This window comes from Cariama cristata, unplaced genomic scaffold (assembly GCF_000690535.1).
Source record: "Cariama cristata isolate BGI_N322 unplaced genomic scaffold, ASM69053v1 scaffold11370, whole genome shotgun sequence".
Classification (NCBI taxonomy): Eukaryota; Metazoa; Chordata; class Aves; order Cariamiformes; family Cariamidae; genus Cariama; species Cariama cristata.
Genome location: NW_009596436.1, coordinates 1 through 25745, shown reverse-complemented (window position 1 = coordinate 25745; position 25745 = coordinate 1). Strand labels below are relative to the sequence as shown.

At 36.9% G+C, this 25745-nt stretch overlaps 1 protein-coding gene across 1 annotated transcript in view; it reads right to left on the bottom strand.

The window, feature by feature from the left end:
- SLCO4C1 (solute carrier organic anion transporter family, member 4C1) overlaps positions 1 to 25742 on the bottom strand; it is a gene marked incomplete at both ends in the record, with an annotated part of 31624 nt that extends 5882 nt beyond the window's left edge. Inside the window, 9 exons of the mRNA XM_009706093.1 lie at positions 2393 to 2546; positions 7239 to 7434; positions 9353 to 9497; positions 9797 to 9912; positions 10790 to 10911; positions 11839 to 11935; positions 14625 to 14819; positions 20286 to 20549; positions 25625 to 25742. Coding sequence (XP_009704395.1) covers positions 2393 to 2546; positions 7239 to 7434; positions 9353 to 9497; positions 9797 to 9912; positions 10790 to 10911; positions 11839 to 11935; positions 14625 to 14819; positions 20286 to 20549; positions 25625 to 25742 — 1407 coding nt within the window. The remainder of the gene's footprint in view (positions 1 to 2392; positions 2547 to 7238; positions 7435 to 9352; positions 9498 to 9796; positions 9913 to 10789; positions 10912 to 11838; positions 11936 to 14624; positions 14820 to 20285; positions 20550 to 25624) is intronic.
- Between the last annotated feature and the right edge of the window lie 3 nt (positions 25743 to 25745).

Sequence of the window (25745 nt, the reverse complement as noted above, 5' to 3'; positions counted from 1 at the left end):
GCAGAACTTGACTGATCTAGCTCACCTAAGCAAAAGTTATTTTTAGTTTTGTGATCTAAAAAAAACAGTGACAATCTCCATTTTGTGTGTAGCAACTTTTTAGGTACAAGCATAAAAAAACCTGAGAACTAAAGAAGATTTTAGAGTTAGAGGCATGACCATATGCAGTATATAATATTATACAAAAACACCAGAATAAGGCTTGAAACGCTAACTTTTGTGCTCAAATCTTATTGCAAATCAGTGAAGATAACACCAGTCACTGTATACAATCAACAAAGGGCAAGTTACAGTGTTCAAAACAAGAATTTTTTTTAATGAAGTATAGATAAAAAAATCTGAAAATACATAATTTTCAAACAAGTCACCTCTTTGAAAGCATTATAACCACCATGGAGGTTATCAGGGGTTGGAGGAAGGGATTGTCCTTTTCTCTTCCCCCATATAACACTGGTTTCATTTCCAAAGTGTAACTTCTGAACAAAGGGTAGCCAAAAGCTCCAGTTCCCTTACAGCTGAAGATACCTTACATGGTTCTCATTTTTCCATGGTTCTCGGTATTTTTCCAATACTGAAATAAGCTAACATTAACTGTTACCTAGTTTATTAACCAAAACTATTGATTATTTATGTACAATTCAAAAGCTATACTCCAAAGAACTTTAACTCTCTGGACAGCTAAAAACTGTTACTTGAACTAGGTTAATTCTTTAGATTCTCATTTACTTGTGCCAGTATTTCCTCAAGCCTTATTCTTCAAGCTTCAACAATACATAGCCATTTACAAGAGAAGAACAAACTGGAAACCCCAACATTCTTCAGAGATGTTGGCAAGTCCCAGATCACCTAGTTTGACAGCGTTGGCTATGAACAGGCCAGTTTTTACACTGAGCTGTACTTAACAGAAAGAGAGGCGAGCTCTACTCTTAAGACCTAAGCAGGAAAGAACAGAAGCAATGTCAGACTGGTTTTGTAAGCAGGAGAACAAATGGAATAATTTTATGCTCTTCATTTAAATCCACACAAGTTTCAAAGAAAAAAAATAGTATGTATAGGTGAAGTGTGAAGTTTTCACAGCTAGTAGTAGTCAGTCTTCTACATTTTCTTCTAGATAATACCTCCTTTCATTTACCGCTGTCCTTTTCTGATATAAAAAGTCCCCAGAGGCACTCCCTGGTTCAGCTTGCCTACCTTTAGGATCTTCCTACACTCCTCCCACATTCCTGCTCATGAGTTTGTTGTACTAGCAGAGACAAGGACAGAAAGTCTCTCAGTTCCAGGAAAGCTTGATAATAACCAGCCACTTTGACTGTCTACCATTCCTACATCAGGGGTAACTGACATTCAAGGTTTGGAAACTCACAGAAGGAGGTTGCCATGCATACAATAAACATTAGATTATGCTTAAAGATCTAGATAAGAATCACAGCTTAATGTCAAGGCAGTTGTTGATTTCTACTCTTCTGATTAGTAATTCTATTTAAAGAATATTCAGATTTAATGTATTTTCAGCATTAGAAAGTTTAGTAGAAGTAACATTTGCAATATGACACTGCAAATGTGAGAAACATACTGTGACTGACCAATAAACCGCTACAATAGAAGAAGGCTCAGAGGAGGAGGAAAAGGTGATGTGCTCATGAAGCTCACAGAACAATGCAGGCTGTGAATGACCATATCTGCTGCAAAGCAAGCTATGCAGAAAAGAAACAGCTATGTCAGTTGAGCGGATCAACTAGTGGTGTAAATGTTTCTCCTCGAGTTCATAAAGAGAGTGTGAAAGACTCCCTAAGTTAGCCAGACCAGCACGGAGGGCAAGTGTGCCTCAGCCCAACATACGGTACAAAAGCCAGACAACTAGCAGAAGAATTTCAAAGATAACAATGAGCTTGAGCTAGCTTCATCCCACATATGCCATCCTAATAACTGTGGAGGCCCAGCATTGTGATGGTGAGCATGTTATGAAGACCAGCAATGGGAATCACACTGGTATTGTGGTTGAACTGTGTATTGCAACCGCTCAATTTTGTTAAGTATAACTTAAGTTTGTATTGTGTTTTCAGTGTATTTTATATCACCCTGCTAAATCAGGAATCCTGTGTAACATCAACTGTCATCAAGTAAGTCAATTTGATATTAAACATTACACTCTCCATAACTGAAATATGTAAAGCACCTGGTCAGAGAGTATTGGACTCGACATATACCAACATTCATCCTACTTAGACCTATGTGTTTCCAACTCACACCCATTTTTCTAGTATTAACTACCACTTAGATTCAGAAATATTGGAATTTCCTGTCATACTAAGGGAAGAATGTTTTCAGTATAGAATGCATTTTGCAGGAAACAAGATCAGACCATGTCAGCTATCTTCACAGCATTAAGTACCTTTTTCGTGTTGTCAAAAAGATGTGATGTACATCCTGCGAAACAGGGAGAAAAGTACTGGACTTCATCTCTGCCACAAACTGGGTAGTACATAGAGCGTGAACATCGGCAGTTAGCATTGCAGGGCGCTGTTAAGTTATATAGCATGCCTGTTCTGAAAGGTGAAAGTTAATACACTTTTAATAAAGTAATTTACATATCTGCTGTTTTTAAATAAGTAATGCAGTATTTATCGGATACTAAATCTCAAAATATTCAATTCAGGTGATTTATCCACTAATTGTTCAAAAATAAGCCATATTCCTAGCAGTTACAACTCTAGAGAGAATCCCCATTTAATATGTACCTAGTCATTTTTGTGCTGTTATTCCTTCCATAGGTTACTCCTCCAATTTCCATTCACAGAACAGGTGACAAAAGTCTGTGCCTCAGCCCAATTCTTATATTATCTCCTCCCTCCCACACACTTATAAATTTGAACTTCTTCAATTTACGGTTTTAGGAAAAAACGCAACAAGATTAAAAGTAGTATTTGGTATTGCTTGTTCTACTGATCATGTTCCAAGGTTTTTTCCCTGTTTTGGATTCAAGTCCAGTTGCAAATCCACCATATTTTTACTGTTTTTAACACCGCTACACAGACATCCAGATTGTTCCAGCACCAAGACAACTGCACGTGCTAAATGCAGAGCACCATGACACACAAAGTCTTATCATAGCCAAAAGGACTTTAAAGATTTTACTCTGGCTGTTTAGGGAATAAATTAAATTCTGTTCTTCATTAGTTAACTCTTGCTTACTGTAATTACTCCCAATTTAGGCATTTACTTCCAATATAGGCCACAGTATGATTGTATTTTAAATAATCCCACTATATTATTAGTATGAAAAATCAGTTTGGGATGTGGGGGGACCTTCTTAAGACAAAACTGGAGACAATAAAAACACCCTTTGATTTTCTAACAGTAGTGCATTAATAAGTCAAGAAGACTCACAAGTTAAGCATTCAGTCAGCTGAAACCAGAATACTAACGCCTCCAGTAGTTTAGGTATTGTACTGTAGACTGAAAGTTCCAGATTCATTACCTAAGAGGCAGGTTTCTTCAATAGAATTTAAGATGGTCAAATACTAACAGGAAAAATAATTTATCGAGGAATTAAGCTGATTACTTACAAGGAATTCAAACTGTATATGGAATATTAGAGACATCATAACTATATTCTTCATTTGGTTATAGTCTAGTTGAACCCTACTAAGTCACATTAGTTCATCCTTCATATATAGAAGAATCAAAGTTAGTTTGCTCTGGCCTAAAGCACTACAGTACACCATAAGCAAACTGACTAATCACAGGTTTCCTCATACAGTGCCTTGTTAGCCCATGAGGCATGTCAAGCCTGGAAATATTTAATCAATTCAGTGGTAACATTTGTCCTGTTTACATGTAGAGACAATGTCTCTCTTCCTTGACCTACAAAGAGAGACTGAACCTTCAGTTACGCATGGTTAGAGATAAATATTAAAATACAAAAGAAACAGTTTAGTGTACCTAGGTTCTTTTGACATGGAACTTCTTGTTCTAAAATCACTTTTCCAAAGAAGCCTAGCCAATAAGGGCATTAAATGGTCTTTAAGAGCGCTATAGGTCCGGTCGAGTATTCTTTCACAGCACCCAGAGACTTGTAGGACTGAATAGAACTACAGAAATAGACACTGCATTTCTGTTCCTTCAAGTTTTCAAGGAAATATTGGGCAAAAGAATTTGGCAAAAACAATTATTTGAAGTATTTACTAGACAAAGTAAACCATGTTAGTTCTACCTATAGCTGAATTTAATAATAAACCAAGTAACTGCTATCAATATACTTTGTTCATTAACATATGTACTCAAAAAGTGATCCTATACTCATGTGATTCTGGTACTAAACATACAAAAGCATTCCCCACCCCTTCACCTCCAAGTTATTTTTCAACAGAAAGAGAATGCTTGCCATGAAGGATTCTTCAAAATCTCCACAAAAATGAATATGCATCAATTTCCAAGTCAACTCTCAGAGTATTCTCATAATTTATTCTTTCAGAAGAATTTGTTCAACAGCATAAGCAGGAGTCAGACACTTGGTTATTCTTCCACGAGCTTATGAATTTGTTAGAGCTACTACTACATATTTTAGTTGCTTATGCCTTCATGGAAAGCTGTTTCAGTATCACTAACTATTCTGATGCAGGTCACATGGCCAAGAAACTATAGTCCCACATGTAACAGTGAATTAGATAAAACTGAACTTTTTTTTTTTTAATGACAGACACTGAGTGGAAAGAGTTATTTCAGGATTGGTTAACTCCAAATTGCTGTAGATAAGAGGTCTTCAGCAACCGTTAAACTACGTAGCTGCCAAAGTTACACAAAATTACTAAATACAAGTTAACTGTATATAACTTTGGATGAAAATCAGTTCAGCTGTACCTTTTGTCAGCTGCTTATTATCACAGGAGCTGGTATAGAAATATGGATATACTATTTTCTATACAACCTCTTCAGTATTCAATTACTCAATACAGATTCTTTTACTCAATATGCAACTATGAGTTTTCCACAACCAAAGTCTGCATCCTAGTTTTCACAGTTCTGAAGTGTCCACAGTAATCTTACAGCTAGCATTTTTTCAGACACTGAATTAGAGCCATGTTTTAACTGTCAAATGTCCATACTGGTCTTTTAATATATTGTCAACTGATACAGTAAGTTGTAAAGATGGAATCAAAATGAGTGGCAACTTAGACTTTAAGGATTTTTTTTTTTTTCCTCTCCAGTCATCAGTGTATGAAATTTGGTTTATTCATTTTGCATGCCTTCTGGAAAAGGAAACAAAAATGAATGAGCAAGGTATCATGACATTAAATTTCCTCTGTCAGAGAACTTCAACCACTGCTGCCTCCAAGCCCTTCAAATTTCTGTCCTGTTAATCTAAAGTTATCTATTTTACTGTTTTCACATCTACCTAACAGAGACATGAAAAATATCTGGTCATTCTTTCATGTCACTCTGAATTTCTGGTAAAATTTTGTCATATTTGTCAGTTATGTTTATATCAACGATTCCTTTAAAGGACCTAAGGAAATCAGTAGCCTCCATATTCTGTAACATTTGTGCACTTAGTTGCTTCCATAAGAAAGATGTGATTTTCCTGCATTCTTCTGTTTGTTATACGTTCATTTTAAGTCAGTTAAAGCATGATAAATATCAAGCAAAGAAACCATGTAAGCTTAGCTGTTGATTATATGTTTATATTTTTTTCCTAGAAGTATTACCAACTTCCCCCTCAACCCATCTTCTGCATTTTCACGGTGCACTTCATGCTATTGTGTCAGTAAAGCGCAAAGATCGTCTTCCCCATCCTATCTAGGTTCAAACGTCTTTTTATGCATTGGAGTATAACTTATAAATTCTGGTTTTGTAAGTGAAAGTAGTAACTAACCCTTTTTAGAAATGGTGGATTTGGGGAAAATAGCAGAAAAGTATTGGGAAGTTATTCACCCTGTTGCACAGTACGCTGTTCATGCTTATGATTTTTTCAAATGGCAGCTAGCATTCCCTAGCTACCAGCCTACTAGAGTTATTTTGCACAGCAGCATCTGGCTCTTTGGCAGACCCTCAAACAGCTGGAGTTGCCTCTGGCTCTGTCAATTCATGACAGAGCAACTGACGACTTGAAAGCACAGGTTTGGCACAGCTAGCCACCTTCCTCCTGCTTTCAAACTGCCCATGCTACAGAAACATGTGCTATTTAAAACTATGAGAATTGAAACATTATAATCTTATAGTTAATCCCTTAATAAGGCATGATTGGAATTTTATACAACATAGTACCTATGGTGGTGATTTGATCACATACATCTAATGTTGAAGTTTTAAAAGTTAACCTAGAAATCCATTCTTTACAGCACGCTTATCCTTGCAGATATTTATTTCTAATCTTGCTTTATTTTTACTTTCACTTTTCTGACTTTTTTTCCCCAATGCCATACTGGTTTCCAGAGTAAGCTTTGTTCACAGCAACAGGAAGAACATTCATCCTAGAATAATTACAGTTACTACAAATATCTAAAATTGAGTGATTGACTGCATTCTCATTAGGAATGAGAATTGTGTTGTTTAAGGGAAAGAAAAGTACATATTGTTTAGAGAAGTCTTTCCCATAACTGTCAGCCAAAAATATTTAAGTCATATTTCAGTCAACTGTGTTACTCCACCCATTTTATTCTTCAATTCGGGTCACTGAGCTATGCTCTTTTTGCATTAAATTTCTATCTCAGTCAGCACTTTTACCAGGAAAAAGAATGTCACTTTTGTAAATGGAGGCTAGATATGCTAGAATCTCATGCTACAATAACGTCTTTGTTTTTCTAGGGAAAAATGTGCAATCAGTAAGTTGCAGTGCACCTCAGTGCTCTCATGAAATTGCTGCACATGACAGAATCCTTCCACAAACAAACTGCCCAGATTGTCAAGAGCTGGTAATAAAACAAGATGCAAAAAGACACACTACTTCTACAGAGATACAAAGTTAGCTTTAGTCAATACCATGGCTACTATACCTAGAATGGTTACAGAAGCTAGGATTTGGTCCTCGAACAGGACCGGCCTGCTCAGAATATTTTGCAGGCGATGTATCATTAATCATCTGTTACATAAAGATTCCAAGGTTTTAGAGTTCCATAAAGCATTTCACTTTCATTCACCAAGGCAAAATATGACATTTTTAAAGGTTTTGTATTCTGTGATGTAGCTTATTTATTTTCAACATTAACATCAAACCCAAAAGTGGATTAAAAGATATTTACCCATTATATGTTTCAGAGACACCTGCGAAAGGTTCATTCCCACATTTAGCAAACAAAAACACTGTGTTTAGTAGTAGGGCCACTGAACAAGTGCCTATTATGAACTTGATTATGCTTTTGCAATCCATTTCGCACTTGGAAACCAAGATGCCACTTACGATTTGGCCTAGTGCTGCTGCTGGAATTAACACAAGCCCTATAGGAAAACAAGACACCAGCAATTACACAAAAGTGCAAGATATAATTAGTGAAGTAATTTAGAGTGCAATTTTATGTTAAGAAAAAAATCACAACAGTTACCTGTATCTTAAGATGCAGTCCATGTGATGTCATTCTCAAACCATCTTACCAGAATCTGTCAACATGAGTAATTTACTCTACTCTTACATTATCTTTAGCTTTTCTAGAAGTTCAACTTGACAGCATAATTTATAGTTGTTCAAAACCCAAATTCAATGCAGCAAAACAAGGTTACTTAAGAGTACTACATACTGGGCAGGAATCTCTGAACACCAATAAGCTACTTCATGAAAACAGAAAATGCTCTTTCATTGCTTCAGTGGTGGTTTTTCAACATGTCCGTGTTCTTTGTTATATATTTGTGTTATGAACTTTTTAATAAGAGAACATAATCACTGTTATATACGAGACAGCATAAGATACAATAAGGCATCTACAGAAAGATTTAGAAAAGTCTAGACCAATGGGAGACCTTTCATATCATAGTCCATATAGTCCATAATGATTTAACCTCTCTGCACTATTAGGACTCCAGATACATAACTGAGCATTTCTATATGGCTAATCTACAATACAACACAGAATTCAGTGTAACTTGCACTGACTCGAGACAGCTGATTTTAAAGACACTTCAGGTACAGTGGTAGAATGCCTAGGCCACGGACACTCATAGTCAAAGGAAGTTTCTACAGTTAACTTCATCGTTGGTATCACTTAGACCAGCTAGCTCAACATTAGTTTAGGTACAGCTGGCTTTAAAGAAATGCCTACACTAATGTTGAAAGCTGTACAGTTGATAAACATTATCAATATTTTCAACTCAAATTAAAAGAATTTCAGACAACATCTACAGACAAAAAATGAACATTCAGTTTTCCACTTCAATGCTGATTACTGTTTAACAATTGAGTATGTATTCCAATGTATTTCTATGTAAAACTTGCACATATTTTGTTTTGAAGCAATGATGTCTGCATAGTGATAGTACTACCTAGTGTTATCTAGGGGAGTAAGTAATGCAGAAAGTGTCTCAAACATATTTGTTGGAGAAAGAACACTTCAACTAGCATACCCTTATATTGCAACTTTATACAGCTGCAGTGATTTAGCAAAAAACATTCCAGAAATACTAAGTCTGCCATACTGCAAGCACCTGCTGGCCTGTCTGCTTTGATCTGGTTGCTGTTCTTCAGCTGTAACTGTCAGAGTTAATCATATGACCCTACCTACTGCAGCTCTTCCATCAGATTTTTCTATTTGTTTCTCCAATATTCACCTTTTCATAGCCTTCCCCTGTTCTACCTATTACTTCTGCATATCAGATAACAGGAACAAGTAACAGTAAGTCAACTATAGAAGCAGCTACACAATAGTTTCATAATATATCCTGATTAGTTATTTTATGGTAAGCCATTTCACTGTAACATTATGGTGGAATTGAAGAAGAGAAATGCCCAGCCAACCCCTTAGTTGTGGTAAGCAATGCTTTTTTTCCAGCTGCCCTTCATCTTGCTTCCTTTAGTAGGGACTAAGGCTTAATGCTCCTTCAGCTGATTTTAAACAAGGATAATTAAATGTTTTTCATCAAGAATAAGAAAGGAATAAGTTATAGTTCCAGCAGCATGCAAAATTCTTATTCTATTTTGAATACTAGTATCAAGTCTTCAGAACCTATAAACAAGCAGATTTGTACCCTTCATGAATTAAGTACCAGCATTTTCATAGGGCAGGAAGAAAATATAAAAATACTGTTTCTGCTGTGAAAACAGCATTTCTCAGACAAACACAAGATCCCTATATAAGCTTCCAACTGTAATGTTAATAAGGTATTCAGCACAATATATTTAAGATTTAAAAATGAAAAGCCACAATACCTCCAAGAGTTGCTGAAAAACTTGATGTCTTTCCAAACTGATTTTCTATAAACTTTGGTAGAAATGTGGCAAAACCAGTGGCCACCAAAGCTTCTGAAGAACTGGCTATTATTAGACTCATAAGCACCGGATTCTTCAACAGTATCTATGGGGGAAATTACATGGTACTACAATGAAATAATATCCTGAGTGTTATGCTAAACTAGAAGTCATGACATTTTAAAGTAGATACTCTCATGTGAAACTTCACTAATATGCTTTTCTTGCTTTAAGAACCTTAAGCATCAACAAAATAAATATGCATCAAATTATCAGTACCACTGCAGACTTCCCTATCACGACATAATAAAGAAGCAATTACATAAGTGTTTAGAAAGGTATTACCTGAAAAAGAATTTAATTTCTCAGAATGTATCAGTTTTAATAAAGTCAAGATTTCCATACCAGGAGAGCCACGGGAAAGTCTTTAAAACTGTTTCCAATATTCTTGGTCTCAACAAGCACCTCACTTCCATCATTATGGGTTTCAGAGATTTTTTCAGCCTGTATTTTTGCTGTTCCTACAAATGGACATATTTATTGGCAATGAAAATATTAAGTCTAAGAGCACAGTTATTCAAAGTCAGAAAAAGCATCCAAGTAAGTGTTTCCTTTCCTTGGGAAAACTAGCGCAGATGCTGTAAGTCTTCTTGAGTATTTTATTGGTACAGGTCCATAAAAAGATAGATAATGTATTGTTGTGGAAAAAAGAATTTGGCTGAAAGGATCATACTTCCATTGGAAGGCCTTGGCTGTAAGAAAATTTGAGGAATATCCTAAGAATTTCAGATTATCCTGAAGCACCTTCTTTTTTTTTTTAAAGCATCCTCACATTGTCCCCAGTTCCCTACTTCATGGTTTCTTTTCCTTCACCATTTCTCTTCCCAGATAAGCATAGTAAGTTCCTTTAGATGCTCTTCCAAGAGACTCCTAGATAATACCTCCCTGAATAGAATTTACATTAAAATTATTCTTTTTAGAAGATTGCTCTGAGATACTTTGATTCATGCTTTATTATTCCACCCAAAACAATAAGGCAATAGAGTCAAAGACAACAATGCATGAGTTAAATAATGGAATTTCCTTATGATTCTTGGTGGGTAACAGAGTCCTAGGTGCTTAGCTGCAAGCATCTTCCAACTTTGACCATTAGTTTCCATGTTCTACCTGTTTCCAGTCCTACCATACATCTCTATGTACACAAGATCTTCCCTCTAGCCCATTCACTTTGTTTTAAAGGCTGCATATTGGAAGCAAGGTATTTATCATCAGGTTGTAGCCAAAGACAGTTAACTGAGAAACAGAACCAAAGAGGCATCAACCACTCAGTTCAGTCTATAACCTACAGGTATAAACAAATCTCTCTTGCAAAGTAGCCCATTATTGTTAAACATTTACCTGGTAGGTGTTTCGGAAAGCATGAAAAAGGTATTATAAGAAGCCAAATTGCAAAAAAGCATGCAAGAAATGCTATCCACCATGCTCCAAGCCAACGTGGGTCATCTGGATCCATCTTTGTACTGGAAAAATAATTTGGAAAAAGGTTAACCATTCATTAATTCAAATCACCAATTTCAGATGTCAGTGAGCTGGCTTTTTTTTTTTTAATACTCATTTAACAGAAAGTCTTTGAATATTGTAATTTTCTTGGGTTTTGCATGTATTAAATTTATCGTTTGCTTGTTTAAAGCACATTCATCAGCTCTACTAGAACAATATTGGATTCTACCAAATATAGATTTCAACTCATTAGTCAAATTCATTCTGATTTAAAGGCCACTGTTTGGCCCTGATTTCAAGATCCAGTAGCATGATTAAGTTACTGAAAAAGCTGGTTTTAGAAAGAATCTTGATAATCAGTGAGTCATGTAAAAGCCAATACAGAAGTTCAGAATGCCATTGCATTGATCTAAAGTCCCTAAAACATAGGAAATGCAAGTGTCAATGAAGTTGTTTGATTTGGACAGTTGTACAGTTTAAAACATTTTTTGAATAGTGGACTATTACTCAACTGGTAGATTTTCTACCAAGTTCTTCCCCAGGAGGTAAGTAGCATTATATCCCACCTCAGAGAAACTTTTTGCACAAGAAATCAATAGTTGCAATCTAACTCTAAATGAGCAACTCAAAAGACAAAGTATTTTTTGTTAATCAGTTTTAAAATAGCTAATATCTCAAAAACTAGAACTAAGTATTTCCACTCCATTGTGTGTGAAAGTTTCTCTGGAAACTCTGGAAAGTTTCTCTGGACTACTCATTGTTGGAAGTAACCCACTTGCTAGAAGCCCTTGTGAATGCAACTTGTTACCAAGTTAAAGAAGCTCTTGAAAATGGAGTATTTTCCAAACAAAAACACCTTCTCCTCCTCACATGGAGGAAAGTTGAAGATTTTAATAAGAATTATTAGGAAGAGAAAATAGAAAACAAAAGACTATGTTGTATCTTGCCTTTCTGGGATCTGGATATCAATATAAATATTAAGTAGCTGCCCTCCTAAGACATAGCCAATAGCAGGACCCAGCAGTGACATGGCATAGCCAATTCCTAGAAGAGAAAATAGATCAAGTTCACCATACATTTTTAATGCTTTCTTTTCAAAAAATCCTAAATCAACTTCAGACCAAATGGTTTCTGTAATTCAACTTGTTTTCACTCTCATTACTTAAACTACAGCATGTAGGAGACAGAATTTGTACTTGTTTCTCAACAAGAAAATTTGCAGCTCTTATTAAAAGCTGCAACTCAGAGGTTCAGCAAGACACTCCATTTACAGCATCTTTATGCATTATTTTTGCACATCTTGTGCCTGCAATCACCACCTAGCTTGTGAAAAAGTTTAAGTGAGGCTGTTATGAGCATCAATCATTAACAGTACATGCCCAGAATCTTTAAGAACACAATTATTTATATTTTTGTTTTGACTCTTAAGGTAGCTTTTAGATCTGCCAAGACCAGAAACCAGGGTTCCATTAAAACTTTTGATTCGACTAATATCTGCCACTTGAGTTCATTGAGAACTGAATCATATCCACTTCAATTTATTGATATGAGCCTTAAAATACAAAGCTCTTAACAGCTTCTGACAATTCTAAACAAAAAAACACACAAACAAAAACCACCACCAACAAAAAAACACAATGTTGCAAGTGTAACCATATCCTACCAAAGAGCACTTCTAGGTCTATCCATTTTTTTTGCTCTTAAGACAAGATTTTCTCAATGTCACAATAATCTTCCCGCCCTGCCAGCCAGATATCTGTGGCACTTCAGCACTGCTGGCAGGAGCACTGTCTCTGCAGATAAAGGCTTGCAACTAGTAATAACTAGATATGTTTAAATAATTGGTAAGACACGCATCCTTACTGCTGATATCTGATGCTTGTACCCAGGTTGAAGAATCCGGATTTCTCCTTTGTTTCTAAAGTGCCTGGATCCTGAGTATTCAGTATTATTTCACTCTCTTTGGACAGCAAGAAGGAATAATGGAGGAGGGGGTGTTGGGAGGGGTGCAAGATTGGGAAGGGGTACAGAAGGGGACACTCAAGTATCAGTAAATCAAAATAAATATTGAGCTGACATATCCCAGGTCTTCCTGTAATTTGGAAATAATTACATGCTCATAGGATCTTTCTGAGTTAAGTCCACATTCATCCTACTGAACTTCAAACCTAGCTTAGAAAGTGCCTATTTCCTCCTACAGACCAGTCAGTTTATCATTGGGAATTGTTTAACTTTTCATTGGCTTTAGATGTAGATGCCTCATGAAAACACACGCGGTTTCAGAAGAAAAACTACCAGCTTATGAGTTGCAAGCTTATAGCCTAAGATGCTAGCAGCTATTTATAGACACTAGCAGAAAGTTATAGGGCTTTTCTTGGTGCCTTGCACAAGCTTTCTGCATTAGGCAAAGCAACACAATATAGTTTAAATCCTCAATACATTGCATAAAAGCAAGAAAAAGAATTAAGGCTTAACGGAGCACCTGTTCACTCACTGGTGTTCTAGTTTTGTTATATTAGATAGAATACACTGTTCTTCTGAACTCAGCAGTTGTCTGGAGATTGCACAAGCATTAATTTATTGTATTGTTCTGTTATGTTTTAAGTATGAACACTGATACCATTCTCCTAATTTTTCAGGCCATTTCTTAATCCTCTAATCATGCAGACAGCTATAATTCTCCTCTATTTATTTCACTGGCCACCGAAAAAAATACCTGTAATAATCTTCTCTCACAATACAAAGAAAAAGCAAAAATAAAAGCTGTCTTCATTATTTAAGAGTTAACATATGCTACCATTCTACTTGGCATCAAATGAAGTGGCTTGCCTGGAACAATTAGTCATCTATTTGGATACAATTCTTGCTTATTTCAATTTTTCCCCCTAAAATATTGATTTCATCTGAAAAACAGTCCAGGAACCTAAGATGTTTTCAATTCTTCGTGCAAGTTACCAGTATAGCTAACATACTTTTGTCAGCTTACACCTAAAAATGTGGAAAATAGCAAATAACTTCATACCCATAGGAAACACACAGAGACTGCAACGAACTTGACAGCAAAGATGCACATAACCCAGAGAGTGCTGAGTGGAAAAATGAAAAACTGCTAAGAATTAGTATTCCTTAGCTTTCAAACAGCCGCACAGTAAGACAAACATACTTTCCATGCTTCTAAGCAATCCCATTACTTTCAGTTACAGAAAAATACTTCCAGTATATTCCTCCTGAAGCGCCAAATTTTTATGTGGCTAGAGAACTCCATTGATCATATGATGCACACGAGTGTCCTGGCACTGAAGGGACAACCTACTGTTAAGAAGGTAAATAAATAAGACTGTTAAAGGATAGATTAAGGTCTGGCTGCTGACCTGATACACAGTAGTTTTCAACACCCATGACACTAAAAAGCAAACTTCTGCTACAACTTATTCTCTTGTTAAGAGGCAGGCTACAATAACCACTTAATCGTTTTCAGTTACTGAAATGGGAAAACAGCCGCAGAAGTGCACAAAGTAGCTTTACCATGCTCTGTAAAATAACCATTGAAAAGACTTGATACTTGCAGCAGACTAATACCTAACTTGCACAGTAATAAATATCGAAACACTTTATGCTTGTAAGTAAACAATGACAAGACTGATTTAATCAGAGGAATTCATAAAAGCATTTGGAAGGCATTGCAGTCTGTAATCTATCCAGACAACGTGTTATAGACGGTTTTAAAAGTTACCTATATAAAGGGAAGACTTGTGTTTGGGGACACTATCATCAATAAAAGCTGTCCCCAATGTATATAGTGGAGTTCCTCCAACTCCCAGCAGCAGCTGTCCCAGGATAAAGACATACAGATAGCTGGGAAGTGAAGACTTCGTGCTGGCACTGCAAGTGAAGTTAGTAGAGCTTGATCCTGGAATTTGACACGTATCTGAAAAACAGAGACAGCAAGACTTTAAAATTGTTACCCAGCTCGTCACAGTCCAACTCAAGAAAAACCTGTACTAAGGGCTAAACTACATATGAAGTGCTGTTAGCGCCAGGCTCACACTTTGATTTTCAAGTCAACTAATATATCCTGCATGACAGTGTCCTACCCTTCTATAATATCTTATCCCCCAAAAGAAATATTATCATGCCTTGGTTTTTGTTTCCTTACTAGGAAGGAAACGTGGATGAAATAGCCTTATTAAAACATTCTGGCTTGTTGAAAGCATTACAGACCAGACGTATGCAAAAAAAAAAGTCAAATGATCATTCAATAGGTTAGTGACTACTCCTAGGCAACAGACACTTCATTTTGTTCTTGTACCTTATAATGATTCTGAGGAGCACTAACAACAACTTCCACTCTTAAGTGACAGAGGAGCCTTGAACAACCTGAGACAAGTTGGACTGCTGGAGAGGAAAGTGCAGTTATCAATCACAGGCAAAGAAAATCCTCCCTTCTCATTCACTCTTTTGAGTGGTGTTTGTCAAAAAAAAAAAAACAACCCACACACCAACAAAACACGAAACTTAAAAACCCACACCACTATCTCTCAGAGCACACACTGCCATATCTCCAGAATGAGAAGTTCATGTAAAGCCTTTGTACTTGTCCACACACACAAAGAGGGAAGCAGAGGTAGAACAGCCCAAGGTTGCATCTGCTCCTGTAATGCTTGGCCCTATAAGGAGGGAAGAGAAAAGAGGAAGCGAAGACAGGGAGTACGTTTTCTCTTCTCCTTCCTCTTGCTATCATTGCATTTTAAGTAGCAGACAGGCCCAAGTGACAAGATCAAAAAGAGCAGCATGGTTCTTTCCAGGTTTTTCTACAGAAGACTGTACAATCCTAAGGAAGAGGAAGAACCCATCAGTTTGGTGGAAACAAGCCTAATTTGAGATCTAGAAGTCACTTCATGAAATAAGCTGATTACATGTGATAATATGAACTGGTAGACTATGGTTCTTCATGAACCCCCATCCCCACCTCCAATGTCTCAATTCATTTCAATCTAAAAGCCTGTACCACTGTGAAACTGATTGATTATTGCCTCTCTCCTTCAGTTTTCTAGCTCTTCAGTTCATATGCCCTAGGAAATTTATCCTGACATTGTGATGAGAGCAGGTGATCACACTAGTTTGTTTTCAGAACCATGTAATCAGGTCTGACTACAAAACTAAGAGAATCATTAATATGCAGTTTAATACAATCATAATCCTTTTATTTGCATCACCTGCCAGACTTCTCTTTTTTTAAAGCCAGCAAGTACAAATGCACTTGCTGAGTGGAGTTATGGACCATATTTCATGCTTCCAAGATACATTTTAAAAGCAAATATGATTTACCACAAAACTATGAGGTTAGTTTAAACCAGCATAAGTCAAAATTGCTGTCAAACAACAGTTTACTCTCTCTACCTCAGTCTTTCATGTCATCACCTTCCTGTACCAGTCCAAGGTTCAAGCAGATTCATAAAGCGACACAGGTTAAATCTAATCTGGATTAGATCTACAAGCCTGTTTACTGCGGTCATAAGAATGGTGGAGAGAGAAGGCATTGGCTTTTACATGATCAAGAAAGTCTAACCTGAGATAAGCCAAGCTCTGCAAGAAGTTTAAGATGAGTGGCTGACCATTTCTAACTACCTTTTCTCATTAAACTTGTTTTTCCTTCTAAAAGTCAGTGGATTAGACTTGCATTTTAAAGACTAGAATTGCATTAAAGGCAACATCATCGAACAGAGTCAGTCATTAGAAACCTTCTTGCATCCTTTAATCTAACATATCTATCTGAATCCAAGTTATGTAAAGGTCAAAATATTCCAACATATCTAATGCAACATACTAGCCAAGGCAGCAGAACCAACTGTGAGATGCTTTAGCCATTACATTAATTAGAAATAAGATGGGTCAATACTAGTTTTACTAACATTTTCAATGACAGCCAGTAGGCGTGGGAGCTTTTGTCTTTTGGGGGGCAAGGAATAGTTTAAAGAGAGTTATGAAGAGTAAGAAATAAAGAACAGCTTGATTTCTGTTCCTTTTTGAACTCAAAAAATCTGTCTCCTCTTTAAGTCTTTAATGGAAAAGTCACTCAAAGCTTAAATGAATACACTGAATGAAGACTAAGTTCTTAGTTTCTAAAGGCAGATGTTCCGGTTTCACAAAATGTCTAAGTGGTATAGAGAAATAGACCCAGCAGTGTAGAGAACAGCAGTACTATCCACTATTCAGCTAATCAGATAGTCTCTTCAGAGAGCAAAACCAACAGAAAAACCAGACATACTGATGGTGCAAGACAAAACAGTCAAATTAGAGGCTGACATCACACACATTCTGTCACCATTAGTACCCAAATGCCACAGTCTTCTTTACTCTTTAATTGTCCTTGGCATGTTCTTGGAAAGAAGATCAATTAATGCCCTTCTGAGAAGATTCACTAACTGTCAGACCCTAAATGACTTATCTACCACCTAAGTTTGCAGTAGAACGGATAACTGAATAAAGTGTTCAAGTCATTCTCCTTCTCATATCACACCACATACATTTCAACTCAAATGGCTACAACTTGTTATCAACAAAGATATTTCTTTCTTCCAAAGACATCGTCCACATCCTGTTACTGAAGGGACTCATGGAATAACTCAGGTTGTTAGAGACAGAGTCACACAGTCCAACCTCCTAATACAAACTATGTCAAAACTGAATGCAACCCAACTTGCTCGGGACTTTATTCAGCAGGGTTTTGAAACCACCACCCTCCCCCACCCCGCCCCAAGATAAGGCCTGCACAGTCTTTCTGGCTCATCTGGTCCAATGCTTGATTGTCTTCACAATAAAGTTACCTTCCTTGTGTCAACTGAAGATCTACACTTCACATTTGCTGTGACCGACATTTTTTACAAGTTTAAAGATGTTCCAAGAAGATCTGAGACAGAAGTTTAGAAGTACACTGCTTATAGCACCTGCAGGTTTTACAGCCTTTTGTAGTGTCCACGGGTAATCAAATACAGAATGGTTCCATTACACACAAACCAGTAGATGGTGCTCCTGACTACAAATACCAGAGCCAGCTGAGACATTGACAACCCTACATAACCTAAAAAAAGTCAGCAGACTAGATCACTGGTTACATCTAAATTACAAAATTGAGTCTTAAACCATTCTGGAGATTAGACAAGGCATATTTGCTGTGGTTTAAAATTTTTGTAAATAGATAGACCATTGATTAGCTACTCTTTCAATATGAAACAGATTAAACTATTTCTAAGAGTGCTATTACGATAAATAATTCCAATGGAATAGTTTTGTAAAGTAGGATATGTATATACTCAGAATAAAATAAATGAATATTTCAAGGTAAAACAGTAAGTTCCAAGAAGTCTGTAAGCCATATACTGTATTTTGTATTCCAGACTAGATCTATTAGTTACCCTGACAGCCATATTAAATATTGCACTGAATTATACTTTGAAGTTGTCCTAAACTCACTGTACTTGGATATAACAGATTAACATAAATAATCAAGTAACCAACTCGTAACTGTTCAAAAATAAATTAGGTGGTAGATTTTAATAGAAGGCATCAAACAAAAGTTTACTCCCAACACATTAAAATCTCTATAAACTACTCACCCAAACAAATAAGCAACAAGGAAGGTTTTTGGGATGCGGTGCTATTAAATTCTGCAACTAAATGTAGAGTTAAGATGCTTCATCAAGATCAGAACTAGCAAAACCAGATATCCTATAAAATCATGTACTGTGGTTTACTTAACTGTTAAAGGATGTCATTGCACAGCACACGCCGATTTACATCATTTCTGTCACAATGTAGACATTCTCTGCACTCTGTAGTCATTTATCTTTGATAGTGTTTTGTTTGCCTCAGCTGAAGTCCTTAAATTACAGCAGTCAAAACAGCATTAACTCAGTCGGCTTACAGTGCCATGGAGAAGAAAGCATATGCTGCACTGAAAATCAGCTTTTAGATTTCAAAAGTTCATGTAGAACACGATCCCTAATAAGGTAAACACCCACAGCATCTTTAATGGCAGATGAAGTGGCAGATGTTTCATCCAACAGTAACAGATGCTTTGAGGTTGGTAGGAGGGGGAAAGATCAGATGCAATAGTTTCCCATCTCCCTTTGCAATCCCATCCTGTCAGTATCTTGTTTCAATAAAAAACCTACAATCAGGTTGGAACTTTTTTGTATTAAATTCAGTTCCCCTTCCATACTATTGAAGTAGGGAGAGTAATACTGAAACTGAAATCGTAGAGAAATAGGACTGTAACAGAGCCAGGAGCAAGTAAGCTGCTGCCTCTCTACTAAGGGTTAACAAGTAATCATCTGCTGATAGCCTCCAAACACTGAAGTTTTCTCTTTTGGCCTTGTTCAATTAAAAGTCCAATTAACTTCTGCCTCAGATCCTCATTTAATAAATGGGGAATAGCTTACCAAAGTTATTTGACTAATGGTTGATGTCCAGACAGCTCATAGAAGTGTGTGACATGATTAACATTTAAAAAAAGGTTGATAATCAACAACCAAAACACTAAGAACCTTCCATCAGATTGCTTAATAGCTACTTATTTTTTTAGTGAGTACTCTAATATTCTTAGATATTGAAGGCATAAATCTGATTAAACACTGCAATAACAGTTAAGACAATCCTAAAAGATTAAGTCATTCTGCTTTAAAAGTATCTATGTTTCTTTATTCATTACAGGTGTGCCACTAAGTTGAGATGCAAATAGCTGGCACTGAGCACACTGCATTTGAAGTCTTGTTTCATGAGAAAAGATACATAAGATCTGAGAGCTGGCTACTCCCACAGTATCAGTATTGCTTTGGTCAGTATAGTTCAGTACTGCTTGCTCCTTCTTTATTTCAAAGAAACCCACAAGTTTTAATCAACATTTTAGAAGAACTTAATGAAACTTGTTAATGAATTACTCAAGATACCCTTAATAGTTCAAAACCCAAAAGAATGGCAACATGCAGTCACTTTTCAACAAGGTAGTAAGCTTTCCTTTAACATTTATTCTACATCACTGACATAGCTTGCATTCCTATTCATTAAGAAAGGTCAGATCATTTTTTTATTCAAAGTGAATTTTAATTGCATTTATCAATGCAAGTCAAAAAAGCATTTTATTCAAATGTTGCTCATGAGCAAGAACCGATATTGACACTCAGATCTCTTCTGAAAAAGAAAGTTCACTGTGCAGAGAGACAGCTCTTGAACTTGAGGATTTCACAGAATCATTTTCTTTTCAGTGTTAAAAACAATATTCTGTTTTTAGGACTTCAACACAGATTAACTAGGTTGTACCAAATTAAGAATTGCACCAAGCTGCTACAGAGATATTTTTTTTTTAATCATTTTCAAAACCTAAGGATGAGCTTACCTTCAAGTTTAGCTCCATAGTGGTATTTTCCACTACTGAAGTGTGGTAAGGAAAATGTAAGCGAGCCCAATCCTAGCATAAGTGCTGAGAAAGCAAGCCACCGTGGCTTGTGTCCTCTTTCTCCAAAGAAAGATATGAACAGTGACAATATGCAAAAAGAAATGTCATAGCTTGCCGAGATTAAGCCAGTGAGGGAACTGTTCAACTCATAACGCTTCTCAATTGTTGAAATACTAATGTTAATCAGGCCATTTACCACAATACCTACAAGAAAAAAAAAGAGAGATAATTAGTCAAAGTTACTTTAATTTCGCAGAGTTTCAAGGGTAGTTACCATGGTGTGATGGAAGCGTTAAAATTAATACATTTACAAAGCTACATTTTAAGGTATTTATTAGCTGTAAAATCCAGGTATATAGTGGATTGATATGGTGCCAACTTAAGCCAGCCAAACTGCACAGGATCTATGCATTTTTATTCTCTCCTGTGGACACTAAAAATTCAACAGTCAAGTATTAAGCCAGTGAAATACCATGCCTCAAACTCTGTTCATGTATTAAGGTTCCAGTTTCAGTTTGAAGCACAGACAGATTTCAAACAGAATGCATTACAGTATCATAAGATACTGTATAAATTAAAAGGAAATTAGTCAAGGTTATGACTTGCATTAGAATACAAGCTATGACTGAAACAAGTTCAGGACACAGATTTTAAATAATGATTGTCAATTAAACATAATTTCCTCCCTACCGTCATGAAGAGAAGATACAGGAAGGCTTTTAAACAGACACCTTTCCTCTATAATATAAAAAACTGTAAAGCTATTTAAAAATACTTTGCAACTGTTTCAGAGCAACTGAGGTGATTTACTTTAGCTGAGAAAAAGGTTTGCCATCTGAATCTTGAAGCTTCCTGAAGAAGCAGCATCATACAACCTGGAAAAAGGCCTTGCATAAGCTGCTGTACTTAGGTACAGGCAAATTCTAAAAAACTGATCCAAAAGTAGAAGCAACTAAGCTGCAATTGTCTTTGTGTGCTTATATACACTGTCCATTTTTACAAAATTGTTGTTTATGGATACTAACTTGAATCTCCCATCCTGCCTCACATTCTGTTTGTATGTGAAACATCAAGTAGTTAAACTTATAGAAGTTTACTTTTGACAGTCCCAAAATAGGATTCTGTTACAAGTGAGATGAATAGCTGTACTTCATAACAGTGTCAAGTAACTTCATAGCAGTCTAATTAAACTCTGTCTGTAATAAAATATATACCCTGGAAAAAAGTTAAGAAGTCTTGGAGTCACAGTTGCAAATAAGGTTAAGAGTTCTGTAACCTCACAGACGACTGAGGAGTGTCTCTCATGATATAGACCCTACAGTTATCCTTCCTCTTCCTAAAATTCAAACACAACTCTCTACTGTCATTCCAAGAACAGAACAGAAGGGCAGATGACTGAGGACAGTAATGGATTTAAGTTAGTTTTCAACAAGCATTGCACCATCCAGAAATGCAACTACATAGGCTGAACTTCAACTGATACGCCTAGAGTGTTCCACACATTAAAACACCCACTAGATTTGTGGTCAAGCTGTTCTCTTATCAATGCAATCCCCACCATAACTAAACACTTCAGCTTTCTATAAGCAGGCAGCTCTTGGCACAATCTTATTTTCTAAGAAGTTTTTCTCTTTATTAAGGATGACAATTTCATCTGTCAGTCTGACCACCACACAAATTCATATGGGATTAACAGAAGTTTTCAGGTGTTCCTCCACAGCAATTATTTATACATTTGGCAGCTTCCTTCTTTTCTTCTTAAGTAGCATTGACCGAGGAACAATACTAGCATGAAGGAATGAACAAATAAGTTTCTGATTTGTCAGCACTTCAAACATTTACTAAGGCCTTAAAGCATTCATCTGAAGTAGGTGTGCTATGTAGGAAGTTGATTACAGAACTAGAAGACATTGTCTTTCACCTGTAGTTTAAGTTGCCACCTTTAATTTATATTCTAAAAGCCACAAAACCTTGGAGTTAATTTTTAAAAATGTAGATGTGATGACTGGCAGCATAACTTCTCCAATGCCATCATCTACTGATTAATCACTAAAGTCTCTTCAGGAAAGATGGAACCTGGCTGATACTAACTTGATCTGAAAAACAAATCCTACAAGAACAACTCAACATTTAAATAGCAGTATAGAAATTATTTTTTAACTATTCTCCTCCAAAACCTTATTATCCTGTCACATATGTTAGAAGTTTAGGTACAGAGTGTACTGACCCACAAAATCCAGATTAATCAGAAACCAACTTCATTTGCTCTAACAAAATACAAGAGTATTTTTTCCTCATCCATTTAACAAAAAAAAAAAAACCACACCACCTTATTCTACAGCTGTTATAACTGTGGTGGCTTTAAAGCAATTGTTTGCAGAAATCCAATTAAAAAAGAAAAACAAAAGTAATCAAAAAGTCCTTCCACTAACAAATGTAATCAGAGTATAACATATTAGTGCTATCCAAAGTCTTCAGACAGATTAGACTGGACAAGTCTCCAAGAGTGGCTCTGATGTCTTGTTTAATAAAATTATTATTGACACGGGGAATAAACAGTCTTTATTGTACTCAAAATAGTGTGTTAACTTCTACCTTGTTTGCTGCTACAGCTATGAACTGCAGCTTATCCGGTTATTGTATTACAAGATGCAGTCAACATTTATGCAACTCTAAGTGCCATACAGAAAGCAGGTATTAATCATGTAACCACGTTCTACACAAAGAAGTGTTTTCTATTCTGGAAATACAGGTTTCACATGTACTTGAAACAGAAACAGACAGAAAGAAGACAAAATACAGCATATCATGTGGTAGTGATAACAATAACCTCTTTTCTAGGGCAGTTTGAAAATAACCTGATAAATACATGCCTTCAGTTAGACACACATGTACCACGTCACTGCAGATAACTACCTACTATGTTCACTCACTGTGTAAAAAGTCTAGTAAAACAACTTACCTACATCAAAAGTGTGTTAAAGACTACTTCATTACTCTTCAGCATATTAGGAAATAAACTTTCCTAGAGGTACATTAGCAAGCTCTATAGATATATTTTATCTTCCTCAGTGATGGTTCTGTAATTTGGAGGGTAAATTAAATAATCAGAGCCAAAGCTGGAGTACAGTAGTAGCTCACAGCTTCAAAATCGCACTTGTGTTTTGTGTGCTTTTATCTAAACTCTGAAGCTGCAAGACCTGAACATTTTTGCAAAGTTTCACATATACCACTGAATTTCTTGTCTGAAAATCATTATTGGTTTTTCTGCTTCTCGAAAAGAGTTGCAACTTGAGTCTTCAGTGCCCAGTTTCCTTTCCACAATCTAGTCAAAGGAAAGGCACTTGTTCAGAAAAATCCAGATAACACATCATTAAGAATGCCACAAGCCATGCCTACATCAGCTTTTAAAACAAGCATTAGAAGTTTCCTTACATTAAGTCCCTAAATCTGAACTAGATTAGATAGGTACTGAGAACCTACCCACACTACTAATAAGAGATAAAATTTAAATTATACTGAATTCATTATTCAGCTGAGTAGACAATCAGATGAGCAGAGCAAACTGGATTTTAAGAAATATTGCTACAGCAAATTTAGAAGTGCTGGAAATACTGAAGATGCTTTGTCTAGTGTAATATGATCTGAAATTTGTCAGTATCACATTCAAGGCCTTTTTGGTTCTGTATCCATATTGTTAAGCTATAAAAACATACATGCATGATCTCGAAGTCTTCTACTACCCTGCTGCCATTGAAATCTGCTATGTAAGTTCTTCCATCCCTCCTTTTCTTTTTACTATGCTGGAGAAAATAAGTTAGTGCTAACAGCAGGACAACTGCAACAGTAATCACCTCCTGGTCCTATCAGCTGCCCTTTCAAATATAAGCAAGGAATAACAGGCTTTGCCCAAAACTCGCTAGATAGTTCTTTTCTAACACAACAGATGCATGCTAAAAAAAGATCAGATTCTAAACAGGTTGAAATCAGAGCTCACAGAAATACATACTGAGAGACATCAGTTCTTCCAAGGATTTTCCAAGGAACTCAAGTAGCAGTCAGACCCTTCTAGGTTTTAAGCAGAAGGTCTTGCTCAGTTCTCCTTAGACCATCCCAGTTATCTCAGTGTGGTTCCAGCAGGAACACAGTCATCCATAATCCTGCATGTCCTCAGCATAGGCTGCCTGCTCTTCTAGCATTGAATCTCCTCTACACCTTCCCCCCATCCCTCTGCAGCAGTCTCATTGTTGATGAGCAACAAGGATGAGCTTTAAAGTCTCATAATTTTTCAGGAAACAGTTTTCTTTTCTAGCTAGTCCAATAAAGTTGACACATTCTGAACATTAATCCAATACCTTCACTGGACAGACAAATATCTTTACAAGCCTCAAGTGTGTACATTTGGTATACTAATGCTTCTCCTCCCCCTCAGCCATTATTACTACTTTCTAAGCCTAAGGCTTGCCAAGGCCATAACAAATCTTGTTACAGAAAACCAAAAATATGGACAAGAATAGCTGAAGCTGAACAACAGAAGTTAAGAGCAAGCTAAACTTCAGGTTACCCCCAAGGTTAAGTTAAGCCATTGTTAGTTAACTGTTAGAAAGATGGTTGCACTGGGATCCAGAGACCAAAACCAGGTATTTTTGAAAGTCATCTTCATTGCACAAAGTCCCACCCAACCATGCCAAGGTATTTTTTTAATTGACAGGCAGGTAACAAAGTACATGCCAGGGCACTACAGTTTTGTGTACTGGTTTATATTGTATGTTTTATTCCCTGGCTCATGTCTCAACCCGTGAGGCACATAGGGAACACTACTTCCCTGTGAGCAATGGGGATGCAGCACAGACAAGAGCATGAAGCACAGCAGCCGTTGGACCTACGCACTCAGCAGTAGCCAAAAAGGTAGGCGGGAAGAGAAGAAAATGAGGAAGAGAGTGAAGTACAGAGAGCAATACTGCATGAGCAACTTCCCTATCCAAGGCACCAGCATACTTTCTTCCCCTAGTGAAGCCACTACCACCACTCTTCAGCAACAGCCCCAGACTCTGGCAGCTGGAGGAACCCCGCCTTCCCTTACCCACCACCCGAATCGCCACCACTCTTTCTCTGCCTTCCCCAGCCCAGGCTCCCACCTGGCTTCACTCACAGCTCCAGGATGGAGAGCAAGATGTGCCCAGGACAGCAGAAGGCCTGCAGGGGCCAGGTCACACAGGGAAGGTGGAGAGGACGGCAGCAGGCCTGCAGCTCTGGACAAGGTGGTGGGAACGGGTTACCTTGGAAGACAGCCAGGAGGCTGTAGGCAGCCAGGTAGCCCTCAGGGTTGTTGCAGAGCTGCAGAGCCTTAGGGGTGCAGCGGCCCCACCCGCAGGGCCCCTCCTCAGCCGTCGCCGCAGG